The sequence below is a fragment of the Lonchura striata genome, chromosome 6 (assembly GCF_050655825.1).
Source record: "Lonchura striata isolate lonStrDom1 chromosome 6, ASM5065582v1, whole genome shotgun sequence".
NCBI lineage: Eukaryota > Metazoa > Chordata > Aves > Passeriformes > Estrildidae > Lonchura > Lonchura striata.
Genome location: NC_140708.1, coordinates 34,369,949 through 34,396,816, shown reverse-complemented (window position 1 = coordinate 34,396,816; position 26,868 = coordinate 34,369,949). Strand labels below are relative to the sequence as shown.

Sequence of the window (26,868 nt, the reverse complement as noted above, 5' to 3'; positions counted from 1 at the left end):
GAGAATTAAAAGCAGAATGCCATTTTCAATCATATGTATTTCCCCCTTTTATTTCATTTAAGTATCCTTAGAAGAAAAATGATCGTCATTTTCATTTAATCAGAAAGATGAAGATATTTTCAGCAGTTGTTTAGGCAGGAACAATGACATTGCATTTTCTTGAACACATACCCTTGAGAGAAAGGTGAGGTTGTTCCTGAAAATTGTGTTTGTAGTCTGTGGATTTCTGTGATTTTGAACAAACCAGAAAATACAAGCAACTCCCACCACCTTTTGTGTACCTTTATTCCGCCAAACTAAGTGGAAATCGCATTTACAAGAAAGGAAATTAAATAATTGCAGGCCCCAAGGTCTCACAGAATGCGTGGTGAATTGACTGTGGAAAGGATCTTGTGTTGACAGTCACAGTTGTTATGTGTTATAAAAGCATATGTGAAGCTCAATTTATTTCTCAGCTTGCCTTATTCAGTGACATCCCGAAAGACACATTTCACTTTAATTTATCTGTTTAAAGCATTAAAACAAATGTGGTGGGCCAGAGTCCTTAGTGCTGCAGGGCTTCCTTGCCCTGAGTCACTGGTGTACACTCATCCTCAGGGATGGATTTCCAGCAGGAGAGGAGGTGCTGGGGCTCTCCTACCCTTGTGCCAGGCTGGCAGGAGGAGCAGGGATAACCTGCAGGCCCCACACCACGTTACAGAAATTGCTTTTCTTTTCTCTCCAGGGTGCTGTTTGCAGCAGGGGTTGGTAGAAGCAGCCCTCCAGACTCTGGGGTGTGAAAGCAGTGCTGGAGCAGGGCTCCTTGGAAGCTGGCAGCAGAGGGGAGCTCCTCTGGCCAGCAGCTCTGACAACTCAGCTCTGTCATTAGGCACTTTCCTGGCCTGCCCTGCAAGCAGCTTAGTTTGGATCAGCAGAGCACTTCTGAAGCAAATCTCACTATTGTTTGCTATGCTTTGATTTGTAATCTGGAGTGCCCTTAGTGCATCCTGGATCCCTGGATTCATTGCATGAGTGAAGCTAAACCAGGGCATGTGATCCATCCATGGTTTTGGATGTCCTGGGGGCCACACAGTGAATCACCCTGAGCTCTGCAGCAGGGGCTGCTTCCCTCCACACTCTGCTCCTGTTGCACCACTCCATTCCCTGAAGGGGCCTGTGTTAACTGGACAAACAGTGCCCTGCCTGGACTGGATACCCTGCATGAGAAATCCTCTTCTCCTTATTCCCACCTGAGGTTGAAGGATGGAATCAGCAGCTCCCATCATTTGCAATTCCTTGGAATCTAACCAAGGTGTGACTTCTTAATCTGTTTGCAGCAGCTGAGCAAACCTTTCCCATCACAGGGGAGCACTGCATGTCTCATAATTGCCAGGTGTCTCTTGCAGAGCATGGTTTATTCTGTTTTCTTCACCTAGATTTTAATATACAGCTTGCTATAGAAAACCTGAGTTTAGAGCCCCTAGGTGAGGTGTTATTTCAGTGCAAGAGGTTATTGTGTGTCTGAAGCCATTAAGGAGATGGTTTGGAATGTGAAATTTTGCTCAGGTGGTTCTTATGGGGGAGACATCAGTAATGTTTGTCCTGCAGAGAAACTGAGGCCTCACCTCAGTGTGCAGGTAACTTCCTGTGCAGATCTCTTCCCCAGTATTTAACCCAGCATTGAGTGTAATTCTGGGACAACTGCATAGAAGAGGTGACAATTTACCTTCCTTGGCAGCAAAGCGAGTTCTCGTGACCCCCTGCAGTGTGTAGGGCACAGAAGGGAAAGGTGTGTCTGGCTCGACCCCCAGGTTTTTTGGTTGTTTGGTGAGGTTTTTTTTCAGCACTTGGTAAACATTGTGTTTCTGGGGTGCAGAGTTCTCTGCTGACACAGTGCACTACAGAGAGGGTTAGTCTTAATCTGATGATTTTATACAATTAAAGGATTTGTCCTCCCTCTCCCAGCTGTAATCTTAGTACCCCAAATCATCTACCAGCTCTGCAGGGAGCAGCTCAGCCTCAGCTGGAATGAGCTGAGGCTTGAACATGGGAAATTTAGTTTAAACAACAGATGAAGAAAACAATGGGATGTTCTGCAAGTTGGAGGCCTCCTCAGTTTTAAGTGTTTTAAAAGCTACTGAGGCATTTTTCTTAGCTTGTACTCTTCGTGTGCCGTCTCAGTGCAGGCAGAAGCTCTCCAAGATTCTTCATTTAAGTAAATTTTCTGATCTTTTTGAGCTTTTTCAAAAGAAGCACCTGAAAGTGGGAACAATCTCCATGCTAAAGATTGCAGTTCTGTCCTGCTGGCTGCTATGCTGACCACCTTTGTACTCAGCTGGGTTTAGCAGGGGCATTCTGAAATGGAGAAGTTTTCTTGCACTTTCTTCACAGATGTCTGGTGTTGCAGATAGCACTGGTATTTCAGTAGGGAACAGAGGGCTAATTCACCAGTGCCACTGTTTATATTCCCTGTAATCACTGCTGGACAAATACTGGTAGTGCTGTGATGGAATTCTTTGTTCATCTCAGACTTTCCAAACTTGGAATTGGTATGTTTTTTACTGTTGCTCAGTATTAGCCTGTGCTCTTCTGGTTTATTCTCCTACCTTGTTAAGAATTCTGAAATTATAGACATATAAGCAGTTTTTGCTTTTATTGTCAATGAATACTGACATAAAATTCTGTTTTCTAATGGATACATATTACTATGATTTTACAATGATTTCATGAATAGAACACCGACCCAGGTTAAATAATGCCAAGATTCTAATATTACCAGAGAAAACAAAGAAAATCCAAGTCTCAGTTGACAATCTGATCCTTAGTTTGTCCTTTTGTACTCCTATTGTAAATTTTATGCAAAGGTCACAGCAGTACTACATTACAGGCTTTAGTAACCCTTTAGTATTTACACCTTCTGTGGGTTCTGTAACTATATAAACAGAACAGATTGCTTCTGATAATCTTACATAACAAAGCATGGAATATTATATATCCCATAGAATTAACCTCAAATGCATTTATCATCTAAATCCATATTTCACAGTACAGATTTGATGTGTTTAGTCCTAAAAAAAATACATGCAGACTTGTGAGCAACTGTGTGTGAATGAGTACAATGGAGCTAGGGTCTCAATTTCTGGTTTAAATATATAGCTGGACAAAAACAAGAATATTGGTAACAGCATTCACAATCTCAGTGAGGGAAGAGCTATGCACAGAACAAAATGCAAATACCTTGGCTGGACAAAATTGAGTTTTCCAGAACTGTGGCAAGCTCTGTCTTTGCTCATTGCTTTTTCCAGCTTTATTTGTACAAGTAGATGCTGTTTTTTGAAAAGGAGCACCAAAATTATGTTCATTCTTCACACTGAAACATTCTGCTCTTGACAAACTGTTGAAAGTAAACTGTGAATAACTGATAAATAGGGTTAATAATTTTTAACAATGCCTCAGCTGTAATAGCAGCATTGTCAAGCTGGTGCTGCACCAGTGTGAAGGATTTGAAGAAGGCAATACTGGTACAACAAATTCGGATAGTAATTCTTATTTTTATGCTGCAAACACTGATTTAATCACCGGTTTTCTCCATTAAACTACTTTATATCGACATCTTTCATTTTTCTGTCCTTTGAAGGTGGTAAATATGATTGCCATTTTATCCATTTTTGTTATAAATGAAAGAGACTTCAGAGCGTTTGGCTGTGCATCAGTTGTTGGAATGCTGCCATACACTAATGCAGACTCCCCACTGTGAGCCCAGTGAAGAATTATACTTTGATTCACCAGATTGTATTAAATAGTCCAGCTGTTGGGATTTGAAAGATAGTTACCTCCAAAGTGAAATAAAAATGAACTTGGCATTTATGGCTTTGACCATTTTTATAGTGTTGGGCAATCAGCTTTTCAAAAGTAGCACTTTTTAAAATAACCCTCTTCTGGTTACACTGCTTTAAAAAGTTTAATTTGCTGTAACGTTAAAAATACTCCACCTTGTATTTTTCTGGAATGATTGACAACTTTTGCATAAAATAAGCATTATTTTCCTTTTGAAATCACTAGCTTCTGATGATAATCAAATGAGTCTGAAACTGTATCTATTAGTGCCAATTTCTGCATTAATTAACTTATACCAAAATTCTAATGTTAGAGGCAATTCTTGTAATTAAAGCTTGAACGTGGAATTTCATTTGTTCTATCCAGTGCTGCAGCAGCGAGCTGAGTAAATTCTTTCTGAAATGGAAAGTGCAGCAACTGTTGTTTCTGTGATTATTTTTTTGTTTTAACCTGTTCATTTACTCTCTTCCCATCAGGTGGGAGCTGGTGCAGTCCCCACCCAGTGTTCTAATTGTTGAGTGAGGTGACCTCTTTTTTCTTTGTCATTTTCTTTAGGACAAAGACTGTCAAAATAAAGGGCAGTTCATGTTAGATGGATCCTGTAGCTGAATTTCTTTCTCTGGCCTCCAGTTATTCTGCCTTTTCCTCTCAAGGGTGTTACCTTGTCAGAATGGAAGACTGTTCCTTAAAAATAAACATGACAATTTAGAACTCAAAAAAAGGAAAAGTGGGGAGAAAAAAAAGCTCTGGACAAGCCTACAGTGCACGTAGGAGCTTGAGGGATTTCAGCACCTGCCCAGTTTGGGCTCTGTGGGTGTGGTCTGTGCATCCATAGTGGCCTGTAAGGCTGAGCCTAAGGATGGGCCAGTGCAGTGCAGTGCAGCTGCCATCCCTGAGCCTGCAGGGCTCCGAGCCCACAGCCCCTGGGCTGGGGGCTCTGGGGGATCAGGCTCTGGGGGGCTCAGGCTCTTGGGGGGCACAGGCTCTGGGGGGCTCAGGCTCTGGGGGATCAGGCTCTGGGGGCTCAGGCTCTGGGGGGCTCAGGCTCTGGGGGCTCAGGCTCTGGGGGGCTCAGGCTCTGGGGGGATCAGGCTCTGGGGGGATCAGGCTCTGGGGGCTCAGGCTCTGGGGGGCTCAGGCTCTGGGGGATCAGGCTCTGGGGGGGCTCAGGCTCTGGGGGATCAGGCTCTGGGGGGCTCAGGCTCTGGGGGCTCAGGCTCTGGGGGGCTCAGGCTCTGGGGGATCAGGCTCTGGGGGATCAGGCTCTGGGGGCTCAGGCTCTGGGGGGCTCAGGCTCTGGGGGGCACAGGCTCTGGGGGATCAGGCTCTGGGGGCTCAGGCTCTGGGGGATCAGGCTCTGGGGGGCTCAGGCTCTGGGGGGCTCAGGCTCTGGGGGATCAGGCTCTGGGGGATCAGGCTCTGGGGGGCACAGGCTCTGGGGGATCAGGCTCTGGGGGGATCAGGCTCTGGGGGGATCAGGCTCTGGGGGATCAGGCTCTTGGGGATCAGGCTCTTGGGGATCAGGCTCTGGGGGGCACAGGCTCTGGAATGCAGGGTGCAGGAGGCACAAGCTGTGCTCTCAGGCTCTCTGCCCACCCAGCAGAATTAAGGTGGCAGTGGGAACACCCCCATCTGCCTCTTGTTCACATTGAGCAGTCCCAGTGTTTGCCATGTTCTCTGCTGGTGCATTCCAGCTAATCTAAGGATTTGCCTGCATGTTTTCAACACCAGTACAAAGCTGCTGAATACACACAAGTGCTTTTAGTGTTTATAGGCTGATGCCAGCTTTGACAAATAACCCAGGTGTCTCTGACCTTTCCTTCCTCCCTGCTCAAAGGCTTTTTATCCACACGAATCCCTGTACTGCAAACAATGGTGGTGTAACCCCATTTCTGCAGCACAGAGCGTGGGTCAAACACCCTTGATAGTTCAGCAGAGCCAGTAGGTGAATTTCCAGAAATCATCAGCACTTGCTCCCAGTGAGACCAGCAGCAGCCCAGGGAGCACCTGGTTATGCTGTGCCTCAGTCCTGCAGTGCAGCCCCAGGCAGGTGGCTCTGGGATAGAGAAGTGGAGAAGCCATTTTTCAGTGCCTTGTGAGTTCATTTTTTATCTTCCATGCCTGGTTTAACAAATGATCCAGGAGAGGGAATGTGACTGTTTGATTTTGTGCACTGCTATCTGTATATAACAGCTGTTAAATCCATACATCTATTTATTAGCTTAGCGGACCTGTCTTAGTCATGTGTGCTACTAATAGAAATGCTTTTCTGTGTTTCTATGCTCTTCTGCCTATGTGAACTGTCATTTGTATTTATATATTTATTCTTTTTCTTCTAGATCAACTAGTCACACAGAATTGACAAGAAAAGCTTCTAGCAGTGAAAAAGAGACAGAATCCGTGGTAGTTTTAGATCCTGTGTCCACCAGTGGGGATCAAATGTCTGAAAATGCCATGAACCAGAACAAAGTGAAAGAAGAAAAAAGCAAGCCACAGCATAAAGAAACTAACGTTGGGAAAATAAAAGAAACAGATAGTTCTAGCTGTTAATTGTTACTTTGCAAGGCTGTAACTTTTGGGAATCATTATCTGAACATGTGAATTGCTTAGGTGTGCTACTAGGGGCCACGGTCTGTACTCCAGACAGAAATATTACAGATTGAAATGGTCTTTTGTATGCAGCTTTTGTTACATGCACTGAAGTGTTAAATAACTGTGTGTCACTCAAAATCCCTTTCCCATTTTAATTTTGCAGGTATGGGTATTAATTTCTTAGATAGTGACAGTTACCTTTAAAAATGGATTTGAAGAGGCTTTTTAAACTCTTATTTTATTGAGAAGATGCCTTGTTGAAGGTCTGTTCCAAAGCTTGCCAGAAGACCCTTGCATCCATCCCTCTTGAGCTGGACAGGTTTGGGTTAGACCCTGTAAGTGATTACACCCTCATAAGCTTCAGTATGGGGGTGTTACTAATTATTAATAAAAATGTGTTTAGACACATTGCTCCAAAAATGTTTTGATACCTGCTTAAACCAAGATCTTGTTGGTCCCCTGCCTGCTGTCCCCACATAGGGAGGAAATGAAAAGCACAAGGACAACCCTTCTGTCTCAGATTGTCAGGGGACAGAGACTAAATTGCAGAGGCAGTGCAGCATCTCATTCTGGTACCAAGATTTTTGGCAGTGATAGCCAGAGTCAGGGGTTTGGGGACTGGGACTCATTTGGGTTAAAAGCTTTGCAAAGGAGGACTTGCTCCTGGGTTTTGTTTTAATGTTACACAGCAGCTTTTGGAACTGCTGCAGTTGGAGTCTGTTTTACTGCACAAAAATAACTTGTCTTAGGCTCCAGTGGATATGGGCTGCATTTGGGATTCATTCTAGGACTGCAAGTTATTGGGAATCATCAACATTCTGAGAACTCCCAGCTGAAAGCTCACAGTGCTAGCAAATGAGCCCTTGCTTTGGACCTGGCACACACTGGTGGCATTAATTTCTTTATGAGGTGACACTTCAGGTGTCTGTATTTGATAACACAAATCCCAGTGTCCCTCCACCCTTATTCCCTATGACAACGGTGAGATAGGAACATCATTGATTTGCTCCACTGCCAATTCACATTCCATTGCAGTCTCTTTAAATTCAGCACAGTATCTCATTCTTTTATAATCAACAAATGGAATCAGGGATTTACCTAAAGATTGGTGTAACTGAAATTGGGTGGGCACGTACTTGAATGCACTTGGATTCTTTTTTATTTAATTATTTGAAACAGTGATAGTATTGAAGGATGAATGTTCTGAGTTTGTTGGTTTGGCTCTGCATGCAACTGTCTGGTGCTTTTCCTAAAAATAAAATGATAGTAATGAGTGTGGTGGCTTCACATCTATTTTGGTGGTTTTTGCATGTTTGCTACGAAAACCTTGGACTTGATCTAATGACTGGATTGCATACAGTTCATAAACTTGGGGAAATTTGTCTCTCACTGATATTTTCATTTCTTGGGGGCAGTTGGTTCTGGCTGTTAATTTTTTTACTTAGTTGTCTGTTACACTGAACTTAAAATGCAAAATTTCTTATATGTATTTTTTCCTGAAATTATTGCTGCTGTATTATATGTTCAGATTTTCAAATTATGCAAAACCCAGAAGTTTTTCAAGAAGCATTTCTTTTACTTAAACTGTTTTGTTACCTAGAACATAAATTATTTCTTCAACTTTTCATTGTTGCTTATTAAAAAGACTCCTGACAAGTTTCCCAGACCTTGTGGAATTGACTTGTTACTCACTGATGCCAGTCACAGCTCTGTGCCCAACATTTGGGGTTTGCACTTGTCTTGAGGGCTACAAATGGAGCAAAATCTTCTTTTCAGGCTGGATCTCAGAGCAGCACTGAGGGGTTGGGGGGATGGAGCAGCATAACACTCAAGACCTTTTCTTCTTTTTTTTGTAAAATGTGGTGGTCTGTGGTTTTTTTTGTTTGTTTTGTGGTGTTTGTTTTGTTTTGTTTTGTTTTTTTTTTACTGTTTGTCAACAGCTTGCTCTTTGTATGGAGGGAGATTCTGATTTTCTCAAAACAAACATTTAGTTTTGGACTTAACACAGCAGTGTTTGTTTTGTCAATTTGTAAATGCAGCACAGAATTTTGTGGTATTTTCACACTATAGTCACTGCTCAGTTAATTTGGTTTCAGCTGAAGGCAATGGGCCCTGGGAAAAGAGAAGCCAGTATTTGAAATCTCTTGGAGATATTTGGCTGAACTGCTTGAAAAGAAATTGATTTAGGAATAGTTAATATGTGACATAAATATTAACTATTAAATAGTTAATATGTGACAAATGTTAATATGTAACTTTTTTTAGTAAAATATTTTTTTCTTAGAAATTTATCCCAAAGTAATGATGACAGCCTAGTTAATGTGCTGTTTTCTGGGAGCTGGGCAGGCAGGCTGTGAATCTGCAGGGCTGGCTGAGAGCTGTGGAGGCAGCTAATCCTGCTCTGGGGCAGGAAGCACATCAGGAAGTTGTTCTGGCTGTGAGTCTTCAGCAAAATCAACAAATTCAAGTTTTGCTTCACCTGAAATAGAAGAAGGAAAAAACAGCTCATGTTTGCTGTAATGGGGTTTGTTGTGCTCTGGTGCACAGAGATGTTTTGAAAATGCCACATGATGGTTACAAGACCGGACACACCTTTAAAAGTCCGGTCTTTGCTTAGAAATGAAGGAACACTGTGATTTTATGGTGCACTGCAGCCTGAGCTGGGATATTTACTGCATCCCTTTCTCCAGTGACCATCTCACCGTGCTGCCTTCTGTTTTCCCCCTGCACTGGTCTCTTGCCAGGTTCCCATCAGCTGACTCTGCTGTCCCAGCGTTGGTCCCATAACCAGCAGTTCCCTGTTCCTGCCACCAGCAGCTCTCTGCTTTTTCCCAGCTGTGACTCGTTCCCCAGCCCTGCCCTTAGCACCGCACACACGGTGCCGGTGCCGGTGCCGGTGCCGCTGTGTGTGCCCAGCCGAGCGGGCAATGCCGAGCCCAGGTTCGGTCTCCCGAGCCCGGAGCTGGCCCCGCACGGCCCCGGGGCTCTCCTGATGGCCCCGGGTGCCCTGGCTCGGGCTCTCCCGGCTATTCCCAGCTCCAGCCCGCAAATGAGGAGCTTGGTATGCAGCTCAGAGCTGCTCTCACTGCTGCCCTGCTGTTGATTTAGCTACTGGATCTTATTTCTGCCAAGTGATTAACGGTGTCGGGGATTGTTGACGTTTCATTTCATCAGATATAGGTCTAAATATTTGTCAGACTCGAGAGCCTTTGCTTAGACTATATTATTTGAGGAGGCAGTATATTAATACTGCTGAGGCAGTTAAAATTCATAGTTCTGTAATCATCTTATTTTTGAAAAGTGCATTCTGCAAAACTATTAGCACAAAAAAAATTTCTATGTTTCTGTGTTTTACAATGGTTATGAGCAAGGGGAAGATTTCAAAAAGCTCAACATACATTCAATTTTAAAAACATTTCAACTAAAAACTTTGTTCTATAGTGTGCATGTCAAGTGCTGCTACCCTATGTGTAGAGCACTGGAAATTATAACAAACAAGAGGGTAAAATGACTTAATTCTTCTTCGTGTTTCCTTTTCTTAGGAATAATGCAATTCCTGCAAACCCTTTCCTTCCTTTCTTCCTCTCCTTGTCTCTCTGCCTCCCCTTTAGACTGCATGTCTTTATTCTGGCTTGATTGATACCTGAGCAAGTGAGAAGTGGCTCTAATGAACTGTTAAGCATTTAACAGTGCCTTGGTACCGTGTAAAAAGAAGATGCAGATCCTGAAACGGGCAGGCAGATGCATACAAGTGGCTAAGGCTGAATGTGCATCGTCAACTTGGGGTTTTCTTGGATTTTATTTAAGGCTTACCCACGCAATTGTAGCTTTCCAAACACATTTTGCTGGAAATGTAACGTACAAAAGAGGGTAGTGAAATGAAGTTTTGTTAGCAATATATGTTTCTGGGCCTCGAGGGAGGTGGGGTATTTGGCCTAAAATTCCATTTTGGCAGCTTTTCGACACATTATATGCACGGTTTTTTGTTTTGTTCCTTTTGCACCGTGGGCTTCAAGACTCCAACCAATTAATTCTGGGAAAAAAAAGCTTAATGTAGGCTACTCCTCAAGAAGGGGTCTATTTTAACATTCAGTAAACAGATAATCCATTAGGACAACAATATACATTGTGGCAAGTGCTATCCTAGGCTTTTTTTGTCAGCCCTTATTTATAGCCTTTTGATTCCGCTTCCCTCCTGGGGTGCAGTTTCAATCATTCTCCCTCCAATCTTTGTGCCCGTATTCATGGCAGGCTGAAAACAAAGTAAGAAAGAAGCTCGTACGCAGCGCTCCATTCGCGGCCAGTTCCTCCTCTATAGCCAGCAGCCGGTTGTATTTGGCCACCCTTTCTCCGCGGGAGAGACCTCCCAACTTGAGGAACCTGGCACCCAGGCCCACAGCCTGCAACGAGAGAGTGGTGAAACTCCTCACTCGGCCAACTGAAGTCATTCCCAAAAATTAAACACCGTGTCCCAAGTCTGATTTAACACCCTCGTCTCTCCGCAGAGAAAAACGGGGAAATAAAACCTCTCCGTGAAAGACTTGCCGGATGCAAACAGTAATTTTCGCTGGCATATGAAGTGAAATTTTATTTGCAGAGTATTAAATATAATAGTGTTAAGGATATTTGTTTAAAATGTTGTTACTACGCAGGAATGTTGTAAGTAACTCACAGTTTTTTTATAAACTAATGCAAGCAAATGGATCATACACACTTTTGAATATACTCCCTGCTTTGGCAAATTTCCTCTGTGCTCTCTTTAAACGCAAAAGAATAACAACTCTCTGTGGGGAAAAAAACCAACCCGCTAGAAAAAGCCTATTTTGTAAAATGTTTCTTTCTCAAGCACAAAAAGGCTTTCTCCTTAAAAAATAGTACATGTTAAAAGCAGTATTTTTGCAATTCTGCAATTGAACAGCTTTCAATACTTACCAGATCCACGAGGCTCTCATCTGAAGATTCTCTATCTGGACTTCCTAATATGGTAACACGTCTTTGACCTATACATAACGGGAGGGAACACCTTCATTAGAGTATATTTTATATATTTGACACAGAAATTGTTTGGATGTCTCATTCTTTTTTTACCCCTGGGCTATCCAAGCTTAAATAAAAACAGGAGTAAACCCCACCTGATAAAAATGTAAACTGTTTTAGTTTGCTACATTAGTGTTCTGTTTTATTTTCAGATGGATAAGGGAATATCTAACATCCTGTCCTGGTCTCTGCCTCTCACTGATCTGTCTGATCAGACTGTGCTATTTATATTAAATGTGATCCTCACTATAGTAATTATTTTTCTTCTATTCAAAAGAGAATTTACCATCCTGACTGAATGGAATCTTTAGTTGCCATTTACTCGCTTTGATACACTGAGTGTCGGTGTTTTTAAGGAATAAGAAAAAAACTAAGCTATATTAAATTTGTCCATCTATTCCTCAGGTATAAAAATTAATAAAGAAAATCTGATACAAAGAGAAATTTTACATATGAAGCTGCACAGGCTTTTCATACTTACAACAAAGGCTCAACAATATATAGTCAATAATCTAAATTCAATTTTAAACAGTTTGCACATCTGAATTTTTAAATTATTAATGCTAAAATTATTCAAAATTGAGATTAATTACTCGCATCTCTCCTATTTTCTTTAATTCTGATATCTAACTGCATGACACTTAGCTGCAGTGTCAAAGGGCACCCACGTACAAACCATTCACAGTGTATTAACTGACAGCACTTGAAGCCTTGACTGCTGTTTAAGGCCCTTGACAGGGATTTGTGAATCAAAACATGAATTTCAGTTTCTTCTGGCAAGTGCTTTCTAAATTATAATTTATTTAATTAGGATAATTAAATGAAAACACGTAATATTTACAGGTGTGGCTTGCAGAGTTTGGTTTCAGCCTTTCCCCCTCGACTCACCGTGCAGAACTCCAGTGAGTTCTATGAGGTCTGACACCTTGGTTTGGTTCGTGTATTTTAGGACAACACCACTGCACATTGCTATGTTTATGTTTTGGTCGGTTGTGAGTTTGGAAATTTGTGTGGCAGCATCTTCAGCAATCAGGTAGCATTTGGAACCAAGGGCACAACAGATGCTACTCCACTGGTCTCTGTCCTGCACAAACAAATTGAGCAAACAACTGGAGTTTAAAAAACTAAACTGAATGGAAACTCTAACTGAGGAGATAAAAATTAAATAATAATCTGGGTTTAATCCTAAATATGCCCTTCATACAAACATGTTACATTTTATACTGTATTTTAAATCTGTCTGCCTAAGAAAAACATGCCACTTGGATATTCCTTGAGTTTTAAGATTTTGCTAGAAAACAAAAATTTTAATCTGAAATTAATCAACACTATCTGCAAAAAATATAGTTAAAATATTTAAATTAAATTAAGTGTACGGGTCTGCTATTTTGATTTCCCTCTTGAAATTTACTTCATTTTGATAGAACATAAAATAATTTTTCCTTGTTTTATTCAAATGACTCATTTTTGTGTTAGTATTTCAAGTGTCATAGTTGTTTGAACATAAAATAATGAACAGGAGACATGGGCTCAATGGCAAGACCCATAGGGAACAGAAGAATACAATGCTCTCTTTTCTAGCAAAGCTCCATTTTTCAGGGTCTTTGTGTCTTTCTTTATTTAATGTATTGTCCACATGGTACATGGTCCAGGCTAAATAAAGGACAAGGATATGTAAAGAATTTTAAAGAAGAAATTTACAAATTAATTTGCTTGCTTTGTATCCACAGAATGCAAATTTCTCACACTAAAAACATGTCTACTTCATCATTCTGCCAGTGGTTATTCTTGGTCTGTGGATCAGTTTTTTGTACTTATGTGCTTGCAATCAACATTAGGTGCCATTCCTGTATGGATTTCAATCCTGTGCATAAGAGAAAATGAAGTTTTTGACACCAGAGCAAATGTTAAAATTTAAGCACCAAAGTGGTCTGGTGTCTGGCAACGAATTATTGAATTGGTACCAGAGCTAATCCTCAAGGATCTAATTATCAGGGCAAAGATGTGGCATGGGTAAACCTTGGAGATTTGGGAGGAGGAGGAGGAGGAGGAGGAGAAGAAAAGGCATTTCCCTTAACTCTGTACTCTGTTCCCAACTGCACTTCACTGTGTGCTGTAATTCTCCTGCTGATTCTCATCTTGCAATATTTTCCTTCATAAGAATTCACAAGGAAGTTTGCAGCCCTAGCAGGAGTGGAGAATGACCTGGTGTTTTGGAACATGGTAATTCAGAGAGTCAGACTGAAACAACACAGGGAGGCAAGGCTAACCAGAGTGAGGTAATACTAAACACAGTTATGCAAAAAACGAATATTTAAAGTTCCAGTTAAGGACAAAATCAGATGGATTTTGCAGTACATTGTTTTTTTAGAATTATTCATGCAGGCACTGGGCAGACTCACAGAGCCAACATCACTTTGCTTCTCCCTTCAATCACAGTCTTTGTGTTTTGTTCATGAAAATGAACTCCCTGTGTTTATTTTTAAGAAGATAAAGCGAAATTTGACACCAAAAGCAAATTTTGTATTAAGTTGTGCAACTGCAGAATCTCAGTCTACAACTGTAGGTTCTCCAGCAATTAAGTTTTTATTCTTTTTTTAACACATGGAAATTTAACCTCATGTATAAATGTGAATATTTAAGGTTATACAATCTCTTTTATTCATCTATAGCTTGATAACATGCTTAATATTATTGTGCTTTATTGTTGTAGTTGATTGGCCACACTAATTAACTCCTCCAACTTTGATAACAGAGGTAAATGCAGTGTGTCTTACTCCCACTTGAAAAATTCTGCCGAGCAATTCTGCCAGTGAGAGGACTTTGGTTATAAATATCCATCACAAAGAACTGCAGCAATAACATATTCTGGTGATTTTTTGGCTGAATATACAAGAATGTTCAAATGTTTGCTTCTCCAGCCTAATATTAATATTGCATTACACATCAATTTTTTGTAATACACTCGAAATTTACCTTATAATTTCACCTTATAATTTAATAGTGTACGTAAAGACAAAAATGTAATCAAAATAACAGTGGTTTAACAAGTAGAATCAGATAAAAAAATGCAAATTCTTGTAATTCTTTAAGGTATGTGTACTGACCATATTCTGTCAATGCCAGGATTTTCCATCTGAAATTACGTAAAAAATACTAAAAAAATTAGACATTACCAATAAAATAGATTCAAAGAAATTGTTAGATGCATTTTCTAGTGATATTTTTGTGCTTAAAAACTTGTAAATCAGAAGCTTTTAATTTTATATGTTTTGTAAAAATGAGAAAAGGTCAGTGATATGCCACTGAAGAGTACCACCAGTCTTTAGAGGACTGCACTTGGTATCTTACCTCTTTTCTTAAGGGATCTATTAATGCAATAATAAAAGGAAAATTATCAATCATTTCCACATACATGGCAACCATTTCATCAGGAGTTTTGAATGTTCCAGTGAGTATTTCGTATTTTCCTTTACCCTAGAAAGCAAAGTAAAAAGCATGAACAGGGAAGGTAGGAGCCCAAAAAGCAGAGTGTATGCATCTCTGTAAAGGCAGTGGGCTGTGTGTGCTTCAATCAGGAGGCATTCACTCATCTGCCTCACTCTGTGTTTGAGTTGTCAGCACATTGTTACAGAAAACTCTACCTAAAATGACACCGTGGGTTCCAGTGGGCTCCTGCCAAAGTCTCTGAACAATGCCACTGCCAAAGGAAGAGAGATCTATTTCAGCATTTTCTAGGCAACGCTGCCAGTTTGACACCATTGCAGCATGAAGTTAGCAATATTCGACATTTTTATTGAGTCTCGTGTGAAAAAAATACAATTTTTCTCTTAAAAAAAAAGGTGTTTTTTTCCCCTCGCTTTCATAAAGAAAATATTGCTGGGGCAAAGGGTGCACCTTCAGTGCCCAAAAGCAAGATACTGCCTTTCCTTGCTTCTTTTCCCTTTCAAAAAAAAATAAAAAATAGACTCATCATTCTGGGAAGCACAAACTGCAGCCTGGGAGGAATTTTAAGAGCAAGCTGTGAGACTGTGCCAGGATATCCACTGCTTTAGTGGCTTTAACAGAAAGTTACAGAATTACTGGTAATTCAATAGTTAAGATTTTGCACATTCTGGTACAGGATACAGATATCACAGCCAGGAGAGCAACTGCTTTCACAAAATATATTGGTAATGGAAGCTTTGGCACTACAGAACACCCAAACACACAAAAGCTCATGAGGTACTAAATAGAATTGGAAGTTTCTTTTTCTGCTTAGAGAAAAACCTGCTTGATCTTGGAATAAGGGGCAAGAACTGTAAGACTTTGTCAGGAGATAGATTTTGTCAAATAAAAACATTAAAAAACTGAAGTTAAAAAATTAATGTTGATGCACAATGAGATGGGCACTAATGTGTATATAAAGCTATCATAGTAAAAATACAAGCAGATGTTAGGATAGCTTGAAGAAAAAAAGAGATGTAGCTTAATATAATGGAAAACCAAGCAGATTCAGCCAGAATTTATAAATGCAGAGATAATTTTTTCTGTTTGCTTGATTGCTACCTTAAAAAAAAGAGTTAGGAGCTTGTAGGTGAGTTTGCAACATATTAATGATGTTAACAAACAGCTACATTTATTTTAAAACCCAAGAAAATAAAAATTGAAAAATAACTTACATAATCCATTAATTCATGAGCAGCAAAATTTATTGCTAAGTACATGTCTATTCCCAGCTCCAGACCTATATTGTTGCAAGCTGTTTGCAATTGGAGTAGTAGTTGTTCTAGATTATCATATCCTATTGTCAGGCAGCCTAAATGTGATATTCTTTTTAAGGGTGGTGGCTGAAAGCAGAACAAAATATTCATTTTATTTACACACCTGTATTTTATACATATTTAAGAGGTTTCTTTCATTGTCATTTCAGTTTGCATTTAGTCATCAAATTATAGATTTGTTCTCAGAAATCTCCTTAGCAGCTGTAAGGACAATTCCCTAGGAAAGAGGAATTAGGAAAGTGCTAATGAGTAGAGAGCAATAGTCCTTGGAAGTAGGTCTAGTCATGCAGATCTCAGTCTTGTAGGGCTAGCATTGGTTTAAAAAATTGTATTAAAGGCACTCTTAACAACCACTGGGTTGCCATAAATGCTGTGGTACTATGGACCAACCTTTTCCACAAAAACATATCCTCCACTTCTAAATAGCTTTTAATCCTCAACTACAACATTGATATTGACTCTGGGGAGGATTCAAGAAACCTCAAGAATACCCCAAGACTTCCAGAAGGAACAAATTTCATAGAGGGGAAATACCTCCAGCCCAGCTGCACACTGTCGTCTGCTTCAGGGACAGTATTACTGGCCATCAGCTATGTTTGCAAATATTGAGCAAATATTTCATGTATTTTCTTCTGTTGTCAGTATTTCTGTAGGTTTTCCAAACAATGGTTTTTAATTGTGAAGTCTGGGAATTTTGGATTATAAAGATGCACCAATAGACAGCAAAAGATGCTGCAGTCTTCCTGCACTTCAGATAGAGGTTAAATCTGAAGTTTCATGTGGTTTTCAAGATGTCCATATGCTGTGCCTTGATATATTCTATTAAAAGCATTGTCTATCTGTATAAAAATTTTTTTTCTCTGTTTAGTTTTCACTTCCTTAACCTAAATAAGTTATTTTTCACTGCCTACTTTGTAATTTCTCCTTTTTTCCCCTCACAAAAAAGTTCAAAGTAACATGGTGCCTTCATCAGTTTTAAATTCAGTTTCATTACTGTCTCCTGTAGTTTTCTCCTACTGAAATAAATGGAATTTTTTTCCAGAGAATCTAATGCTTTGTTTCCTTGTGTAAATCTTACAGAAATATTGTACCTTATGATTGCAGTACATATTGTGGTACTGATATGGAAACTACCCACCAGGAAAACATTGGCCAGCATCTTAATGATGATGAGTTTTTGTTGTTCTAGCAACAATAAAATAGGAAAGCTTTTGTTGATCCTTTCTTTTTTATACTTCACAACAGTAATGATTCTCATCTGATAATATTTAAATCACCTCAGAATGAAGAGGAAAACCTGCATGGCATTTGATCCCACTACTTGGAAAACTTATCAACAAACTACCAATTTTGAAGGGATAAAAAAGATCATTTGAGCCATACAAAATAATGTCCTGTGCTATATTGTGAGTGCTGCCCTTTAGCTACTGGTTTGTATCTGCCATTATCTATAACCTCAGACTGGGCCTGGGCACTGAATGCAGCAGGATCCAGAGGGGAGTTTGCTCCAAGGGTTAGGAAACAGCACAATCCACAAATCTACCAGGTAACAGTTTTATGGTCTACATGATCAAAAGTTCTCTGCTGGTGCTACAGGCCTGAAAAATGTTCATTTGGATAAATTACCAGGATTTCTAGATGAGAAAAATTATCAGATCCCAGAAATTTCCCCCTATTTCCTCTACTGCCCCAAAGGGAAGGTATAGTCAGAAGAATTTATTATGTAGAATATGAGCATTTGGAACATTTAAGTCTTGCTTTGACCTTTCCAAAATGGTGATGTAGATTAATGCTTCCTTTCTTAAAAACATTTTAAGTTTCCTGCTGCTCTTAATACCTTGTTGAAAACTTAGAGTTAAAATCTCTTTTCTTACCGGAGCTTTTTGTGGTTTTCCTTTCCTAGTGTCTCCTTGTGAACCAAGCTGTTGGAGTGAAAGAATATAGAAATAAATTCAATGGAAAAATACAAAGATGACAAAGTAAAGAAAAAAGAAAAGAGAAAAGGAAAGGAAAGGAAAGGAAAGGAAAGGAAAGGAAAGGAAAGGAAAGGAAAGGAAAGGAAAGGAAAGGAAAGGAAAGGAAAGGAAAGGAAAGGAAAGGAAAGGAAAGGAAAGGAAAGGAAAGGAAAGGAAAGGAAAGGAAAGGAAAGGAAAGGAAAGGAAAGGAAAGGAAAGGAAAGGAAAGGAAAGTTGACTGAAATTTGGTCAAAAGAGACCAAATATTTCAGTTAGGAAATAATTTTATTTTGTGGTGATTACTAATTTAAAATGTTTGTTTCTATGTGGACATCTGTCCAACCATCATTTGTTTTTTAAGACATTCTCCAGCCCATCAAAAATACAGTGGATCTCAAAAATGAGAATCTAGACTCTGTACTTGGACAAACACAACAACATTGCTTTCCAAAAAGCAGATGCACACATCAAGACTGATTTACTGCTACAGCAGTAGTACCTGGAATAAAATATGTTCTATGTGAGAGGTGTAGCAAGGTCACAATATGTATTGTATATGGCCACTGATACCATTCACTCCCAGTATATTTCTTCAGGTAAACAGAAAGCCTTATGCTTAGAACAATGATTTGTTCTACATTTTCTAGTTTAGTATCACCAAATGGCCAATGTTTTATTAATCTGTCAGAGAAATACATTCTCTGTTCTGTGTCATGAACTTGTAACAGGCTAAGTGTTCCATGTGGATGTTTGAAAGGATAAGAGTAGTAAAAAGATCAAATGAAGTATGTCTCATTGTAAGAACACATTTCTTACTGTACCCTTTTGGCTGGAGACTCAAACAGTCTTGTGATTTCTTTCTGAATATCCAGAACTCTTTCTATGCCCTGAAATTAAATAACAGTCAACTTCAAAAGAAAGTTATATTAATACATTTTAGCAGCTTGAATCAGAAGAGAGACAACCCTTATTCAAAATGCAAATTTAAATATAAAGTCTTCAAAAAAGCCCAAACCATAACAGATTCCTTAACACAATCTCTCCATCCACAAAATGCAGTCACGTCCAACTATAAAGGGTTACTAGCACTGGAATGAGCAGGAGTATTTGATTATGGGATGTCAAGGAAAGCAGTCCCCACCTCAAAAGTATCCCTTCAGATACCTAACGAGTAAAAAATATCTGGGTCTGCATTTATATCTAAGAAGTGGGAAGGTGATAATCTCTGTTCCTAATTGTGGCTCTGCTTAAGACTTCCTAAACTCTTACAAGACTGAGTGCATTTACCTTCAGAATACTTCCAAGGAGCAGGAAAAAAAAGTCACTGTCTTGATTTTAAACATTGGGCAACACTCCAATTAAATGAATTCATTGCTTTTAATGCAAGGCTCTTTTTCCTCTTCAGCTGAGCTAGTAAATGTTGAGCGTGAACTTTGTAAAGGACATTTCAGATTTTCTCAAATTGAGCCAGTAAAGGAATACTGAAGGGGGCAGAAGTCTGTCACAGCTGGCAACAGCACAGGACAAACAGCTTCGAGCTCTGCACTGCAGTGCACACCTTGCTCCTCTCCCATGGGCACTGGGAGGCATCCTGGCTTTGAATGGGGCAGAATTAGTGACCTTGTTAACAGCTCCGGGGGACAATCCAGGAAAGTTAAAGGAAAAGCAAAAAGAAAGAGAATCGAGCTCAGCTATTTGTTCAGGTCAGCAGCACACAAATTAGAAATCACAGCCCTAATGGAGGCATCTTGTGCAGATACATTCTTTAATGCAACGCATGGCTAAACAAAAAGAGAGAGGGCTGATCCCATCTGTCTCACCCATCCTTCTCGCTCTTTGTATTCCCTTCTAGCATCACAATTTCATTTTAAAGCAACTTACTCCCAAATATTTCCTTCTTTCCTGTGAATTTGTTATGGGCTTTGTTGTTTTCTATGCTGTATCAAACAACTGCTAATACGTATAATCTATTCATGCAAGATCAATTATTGTGTAACACAATTCCTTGACATCTTCGTCAATGCACTGATTTTTTCCTCTATACAAACATCCATTTTAAACTTAAGTCTTCATGGTTCTTCTTTTAAATCATATTTTTATTTAATATAATGTTATTAGTGTTATAATTCTGCATTAACATCTGTTAAAACTTTGGCCTTGTAAGCTAACAAAAAATGAAAAATATAGTTTGTAAGGACTATATTGAAAAGACTTATATACTTATGTACAAATGTAGTTAGTGTGGTGTCTATAGAATACATCTATTTAAAAAAAGGAAACAGTACCTGCTGGAGTGATAACTCAACTGGTGGTATAAGCATAACTTCTTTGACTAATTTCAGTTTTGTAGGTAATTTTTTCTCACAGTTCAACACAGTTACCATTGGGAGTGGTAGAGTCATTTCTTTAGGTGACTCCTGTAATTGGGAGTGGCAGGTGAAAATAAAAATGTAAAAATTAAAATAATTTCTTATATAGTTTAGTTATTTTACAGGGCTCAGAAGCTGTTAACACAGGCAATGGTGTTATGGGTACATTCCATGAGGCAAATTTAATAAAATTGTCACAAGTGGCTGCAATAATTATGGTAATGGGATGAAATAAACCAAATGGCAAAAGCCACACGTACCTGATTGTGTTTCAGCAGTGCAGTATGTAAGTACAACGGGACACGGCTAATGGTGGCCCCAGCCTTTGCTATGGCAAGTGATGTTCCCCCAATGGCCAAGCTGCCACGCAGCACTGGTTCAGCAGGTTCTGCAGGTGGGATGGGATTCACTTCTGCTGACACCTTCTTTCCTACAACACAGAGTAGGAGCTAAACATTTTCTTGGTTCTAAATATATGCTTGTGGATCAGAGTTATGTGAGTAAATATGGTATTGTCATTTCAGTGTGTACTCAATGCACTAAAAATAATTTATTTTTTAAAACGTAATTGTGTCAGCTGTTTTATATGGAATGACCTTACAAGTAAGAAGAGCACCTGTCCTCACTCTAGTTTCAAACGCATTTCAAGTCTGTTTCTTTTTGAGATCTTTCAGTCACTGAAATATGTATTTTTATTTGTCTGTGTTTGAATCCAACAACAGTATATCATTTTCAGGCTCTTTTCAAAAGCATGTTTTCTTGATTACACTCTTCAAATGCTCAGATTTTGTATAAAAAATGAAAGACAACATTATAACCTGATTGGGAGTACAAATACTTGTTTTCTTCTAATAATGTGAGAAAAACTCAGGTGTATTACAATTGGAATTCCCAAAGGGAAAACAGTCTTTTAATTATTACACATTACATTTTCATAAGGATTTCTTTCCCTTTCAGATACAATAACTTTGTACAAAATGCTTTAAACCAAGCAGTTCCCACTACCATATTTATTGCCTATAGTGCTTACATGAACACTTACAGGGAGCACCTGCTGAAGCTGCAATAATTGATCTGATTCCCAAGAACCAATGCACAGGGGACTGTTTGATATTTGCTCCAAATTGTCAGGTATAACAATATATATATATGAGTATAACAATAATGTTACAGTCAATGCCACAATTAGTAAAAACACATAATAGATGTATCAGCAGAAGCTTGTCTCAAATATCAAAGACACCATGATGATATCTGCAAGTACCTGACAACTGCAGAAGTTAAATTTCAGGCGAAAGGTGAACTTACTGTGCACACATCCAACATATGAAGTGGGAGGTTTTTTTACTGACAGTATATGATAGTTGCAGCTAAACTTATAAGAAATAATAATTTGCCAACATTTTCTGCCCTTCCAACAAATGACAACCACCCTTTTTTGTCTGAGTTTAATGTATAGATGTAGATAACATATGGTGTCTTTTTCTTTGGGTTGTTTGGTTTTGGCTGTGTAGTCTCACCTGTTTTTCTAGTCTCACACCATTTTTTCCTTCTTCCTCTAGTAAAATGTTTGCTTACTTCCTTTTAATCTATACTACCCCTCACTCCCATCTCACCCTCTTCTTTTTTCTTTTTTCTTTTCTCTGTATTTCCTCCTTTTCTCAGTGTTAGAAGGAACTTTCTTCTTTCAATTGTTTTCATCTTCTATCTTAATTCTATTTCATTTTTACTACTCAGTTCTATGATTTCCTTTTCTTTCCTTATCATTTTCATTCTTCATTTGCATCCTCCTCCATTCTTATTCCTCACTCTGAAGAATAATAACCTCCTGTCTAAACCAACTGTAAAACAAAGGCAGAAACTGTTCAACCAATGCTTGTGAACGATGAGGAAACTGTATTTTTCCCCTCCCTCATTTTACTGCAGAAACTACTGTGATCAAAAAGGTCAGGAGAGAGTAACCAAACCCTTTGAAGATGAGACAGGATGTCTTTTAGGACCTTTACCAATATCTATATTGCAAAAGATATTAAAATTAAATGAAGTAAAACCTGTTTTTCCTCCCTTTTTTTGCTTAGGTGGTGAGGCTGAAGGGCACGAAGGAGAGGCATGAGTGGCTTTCGCTGCTTCTTCTTCTGCCTTTTTTTTTTCTTCTTCTTCCTTTTCAATTTTCTTTTTTTCTTCTATCTTGTTTGCAAAATATTCACTGAGGGAGGATGCATAAAAATTACTGGGTCAAAAATTTGTTAGACACATGACAAATAGGTAGATGTGATGCAGGCTAAAGAACATGCTAGGAGGTAGATTAAGTGCTTGTGTTTGAGCTTCTGCCATAGATTCCCTGTGTGGAGCTGGAGAAGTCCATACTTTTATCACATCATTCTTTTTTGGTAGCCATCTGCAGCACTGAGTAAATAAAAAGGACCACAACGATCTCAAACCTTGGTACAAGCTTTGTAAATCACTCTGGTTTGAAGGTCAGCTGAGCATGAAGGATTTATTTCCTTTGCATGGGTACTAACAGATGCTGTCATAGCTTCATGACATCCTTCAGCCTGGCCTGGGTTAAGACAATAGGTGAGTTGTACAGTGGCTATTGTGTGGCTGCAAACTCAGAGGTGGCTGAATTTCAATTACATGCATGAAGTGAAATCTTCACCCATGGATCACATAAAGCCAATCCAGGCAAACTGAGTGAGATACATAAAGTAGTGCAAACAATGCATTAAAATCTTATTTAGACCCACTTTCCAACTGAGTCCTTATTCCCATTACCAAGGTTTCCCCAAATCCACGTGGAAAGCAATTAGGTCTGTGTGCTACAGTCTGTGTTCAGTGTTGCAGCCCAAAACAGCATGCTTTTTATATCATAATTATGAATAGCAGCCAATAATGTAGTGAAATGAGTCTGAGACAGACATTATAGCCTAAAAATAGCTTTTTAAAAATTAGAAAACAGTTAATATTAGATATGTCTTTCATTACAATATAAATTAATGGTGAATATTTAAAATATTCAAATGAAATCATTTTCATAATATGCAAGACCTACCCAAGCATCTTATCTGCTTGACACTGGTCAGTAGGGTCCAAGTCCCTTAACATTGTGTTCAGTGCTTCATTGACCCATTGCACAGCAGTATGAACAGAGTCATTTCTTTCTTTTGCATCAGCTTCAATTGTTTCAGGTAAAGCATTTTCAGGTATTTGAGAATGAGTAGCCATTACAGTTGAACAAATCCTCTGGGGAAAAAAAAATAACCCAACAAAAAAATACCACCAAAACCAAAACAATGTAAAAGATTAAAAATACTATTTAATTTCTAACTTGGAAATGACATTTGAAAGACTAAGAGGTATCCCCTTACCAACTCTACAAGTACATATCTCCAAATCTATTTGCTCCACTTGTCTTTTTTCATCCAGCACCTTCTTTTTAGGCTCTTACACTTTAGTAATTGCAGACATTATTCAAGCTTTTTGACCTAAAATTATAACTACATAGGCAAAAACCCTCTGACAGGTCTGCTTTATACACATATTATGCTATCAGAACAGAATGGAGTTATTTTAAGGACCATACAATCATTAGGACACCTTTTATTGCAGCTGTTGGTAGCCTGTTGTACCATGATTCTTCAGCATTCATGCTTAATGCCATCCCTCATAATCAATTACTTTTGTCTTGCTTAGATAATTCAGACCTATCTTTCTGTACTGATTAACAACAAATGATATTAAGAAAATTCACTTAAGGAAGACACAATTTACAAATTTCCCACAGTTGCCTGCACTAACAGTATTAACTTTATTTCCTGTGAATATCTATGTAATTCAAGAATTAAGTGAACCAGAGTTCAGCTGAGGGAAAGTAGAAATAATTACTCCACAATAGCTAGAGCTGCAAAGATGTAGTTTGAATATTTCAGGTTGGGGAAGAGATGAGCCATCAATTCTGCACTGCAGGTACTAAATGAGTATGTTTGACTTTACTGTCACCCTATTAGCTCAGTGTAAAAGAAGTGCCTCTATCTATACTGTTTTTCACTTGTATTTTTCTGAAAGTGTCACAAAGAGAAATAGAAAAATCTGAAAATTAAAGAAAAAGGTGAAATGAAAGTGAAATGGAGTATAAGGAAAACCTACATGATCATTAAGATAAAAAAAATTAATATACAGAGATATCTATCAGATCCTACTCACAAAATATTGTCTAATTCCTAGAAAATAAAGCTTTCATAGCTGCTGCCACTGTCTAACTTTTCACAACACTTTTTTTTCCCAAGTTACAACACTCAACTGGGATTTATGCCTTGTCATAAAGATGGAAAATAAAATGTTCCTTAGGACGTGAGAAGAATAGTACCTCTCCTGGATATTGTCCTAATAAAATAAATAAAACAAAAGCAGCTCATACCTTCTCATAGTTTTTAACTGTACAGTATATTTCCACTTCTAGTGTTGGCTGACCAACTCCATCAAGAACTTTTCTTCCAACTAATTTGCATATTACGGGAGCTTTTGAAAATTTAGAAAAGTAGTTAGCCTTAAATGAAAGAGAAAGAACTCAATTAAAAGTCAATTTCCAGGCAATGAGGCTTTTATTCTATGAAATACCTTACAATAAAATCCACCACTAAACAAATCCATTATGGATCTCTTCCAACCCAGGATATTCTATTATTCTATTATTGATATGTTCCAGCAAGCTTTGAGAGGAAGTGGAAACCATGACTTCTGGTAGGCAGAGTCCTCATTCTTCTTCCACCATGGTCTTTATTTGGCCTGATGAACTATCATAATATTATATCATATTTGGGTCTGTGTTCGTAGTTAATAAATGATGATTTAATGATCTAATGTTGATTTAGAAAAAAGATTATGTTTTTACCTGAGGTTTCTACATACTTCCTTACTAGTTTCATTATTTAATCTGGTAATTGGAGAGTCACCAAACCACAGGTTACCAAATGGGGAAAGTACGAAACCCTTGGGGCTATGAAGAAGGGGAACACGTCAACTACCAAGCAAAGCAAGGAAAGGTGTTACCAGTTCCAGCCCCTTCCACTGATGATGCAAAACACTGGGAGATGGGAAACAGTGTAAAATGGAATTAAATATTTCCATTCCACAGCTGCTCTCCCATCAAAGACCATACTAGAAATCTTTTTTCTTTTTTTTTTTTTTTCTGCTCACTATTTCTAGTATTGGCAATTCCAGATGAAGTTTCATTATGACTACTATCAACAACACCTTGCCAAGTGGGAACAGATAAAATTGGTCTGATTCTTGACCCTTCCAGTGGGGCCCATTTGCTAGCCAGGAGCAGCCGCAGAGTGAACAGCCGCTGGCCAGGGAGTCATCGCTGCCGAGCAGCACTTTTGTTAGGGACAAACAGCACTCCGTCTGTGCAATACTTTGTTTTTGTGAAGCCCGGCCAGCACAGCACCCAGCTGCCACGGCCACAAACCCAGAACCACGGCAATGCTTGCCCGGGCCAGGGGACAACCCCTGAATTGCCACCACAGAGACACTGAGGCCCGGGCTGAGGGCAGAGCCCGGAGCGGGCACGGCGGGCGCCCTCACAGCTCCGGCCCCGCCCGGCGGCTCCCGCACCCCGCGCTACCAGCTCCCCGTAGAGATCCGCGGGGGGCAGCGGGAACAGGGCGTTCAGCACGTCCTCCATCCGCTCCGGCACCCGCTGCCCTCGGTAATACTCAGCCGCCTCCCGCCGCAGCCGCCGCCGCTCGCCCGCCTCCATCGCGGCGCTGCGGCCGCTGCCGGGCAACGGAGCCGGGGAGCGCCCGCCCCTCGCCCCGCTGCCCGCCAGCCTCGGGGCGGGCGGAGGCGCCTCGGGGCTGGCGGTGGGGCGAGGGGCGGGCGGCGGGGCGAGGGGCGGGCAGCGGCGCCTCAGGACGCTCTGCCCGGCCCCGCATTCCCGAGGCTCTGCTCCCTCTGGAGCAGCCCGGGTTGGGGCAGAGCTGGCTCGGTCTGGCCCACTTTGGTCCCTGGAGCAGCCCGGGTTGGGGCAGAGCTGGCTCGGTCTGGCCCACTTTGGTCCCTGGAGCAGCCCGGGTTGGGGCACAGCTGGCTCGCTTTGTCCCGCTGTGGCTCCTCATGCCCCGTCGTTCTCGCTCTTCGCCCTCAGCTCTGTCACCGCTTTCCCAGTCAGGACGCCCCGACCGAGCGCTCCTCGCTTTTAAAAGCCCTCGAGCGACAAAGCTCTGTAAGATTACGGTCCTGAAAGAGGGACAGGCTGTGGTTTGGTAAATGTCTGGTGAAGACGACGCTGCAAAGCGCCCGCAGTAACTCCTACGTTTGAAAGGCCTCCATTTT

General features: G+C 40.0%; 2 protein-coding genes across 6 annotated transcripts in view; one reads left to right on the top strand and one right to left on the bottom strand.

Annotated features, from left to right (window-relative positions):
• Positions 1-8,072, top strand: part of SHTN1 (shootin 1) — a 55,021-nt gene extending 46,949 nt beyond the window's left edge. For both annotated transcript variants that reach the window (XM_021537277.3, XM_085582895.1), the window contains exon 17: positions 6,156-8,072. In XM_021537277.3, coding sequence (XP_021392952.3) covers positions 6,156-6,366 — 211 coding nt within the window. In that variant the 3' untranslated portion in view covers positions 6,367-8,072. The remainder of the gene's footprint in view (positions 1-6,155) is intronic.
• A 235-nt stretch (positions 8,073-8,307) lies between these two features.
• ENO4 (enolase 4) lies at positions 8,308-26,309 on the bottom strand. Of its 4 annotated transcripts, none has more exons than XR_014956184.1 (14): positions 26,159-26,309; positions 24,950-25,078; positions 23,585-23,775; positions 22,584-22,738; positions 20,793-20,962; positions 20,449-20,580; positions 18,985-19,050; positions 18,083-18,130; positions 16,107-16,274; positions 14,797-14,922; positions 12,334-12,529; positions 11,341-11,408; positions 10,222-10,808; positions 8,308-8,887 (listed from the first exon to the last, which is right to left on the bottom strand). XR_014956184.1 is itself a non-coding variant. In XM_077784510.2 (14 exons), exons 1-14 carry the CDS (start codon positions 26,291-26,293, stop codon positions 8,799-8,801), a joined length of 1,791 nt encoding a protein of 596 aa, XP_077640636.2. In that variant the 5' UTR covers positions 26,294-26,309; the 3' UTR covers positions 8,308-8,798. The 4 variants fall into 4 exon arrangements, 3 of the variants coding, with proteins under 3 accessions (XP_077640636.2, XP_085439023.1, XP_085439024.1); XM_077784510.2 differs by having other exon boundaries at positions 10,691-10,808; XM_085582897.1 differs by lacking the exon at positions 18,083-18,130 and having other exon boundaries at positions 10,691-10,808.
• Positions 26,310-26,868: the final 559 nt, after the last annotated feature.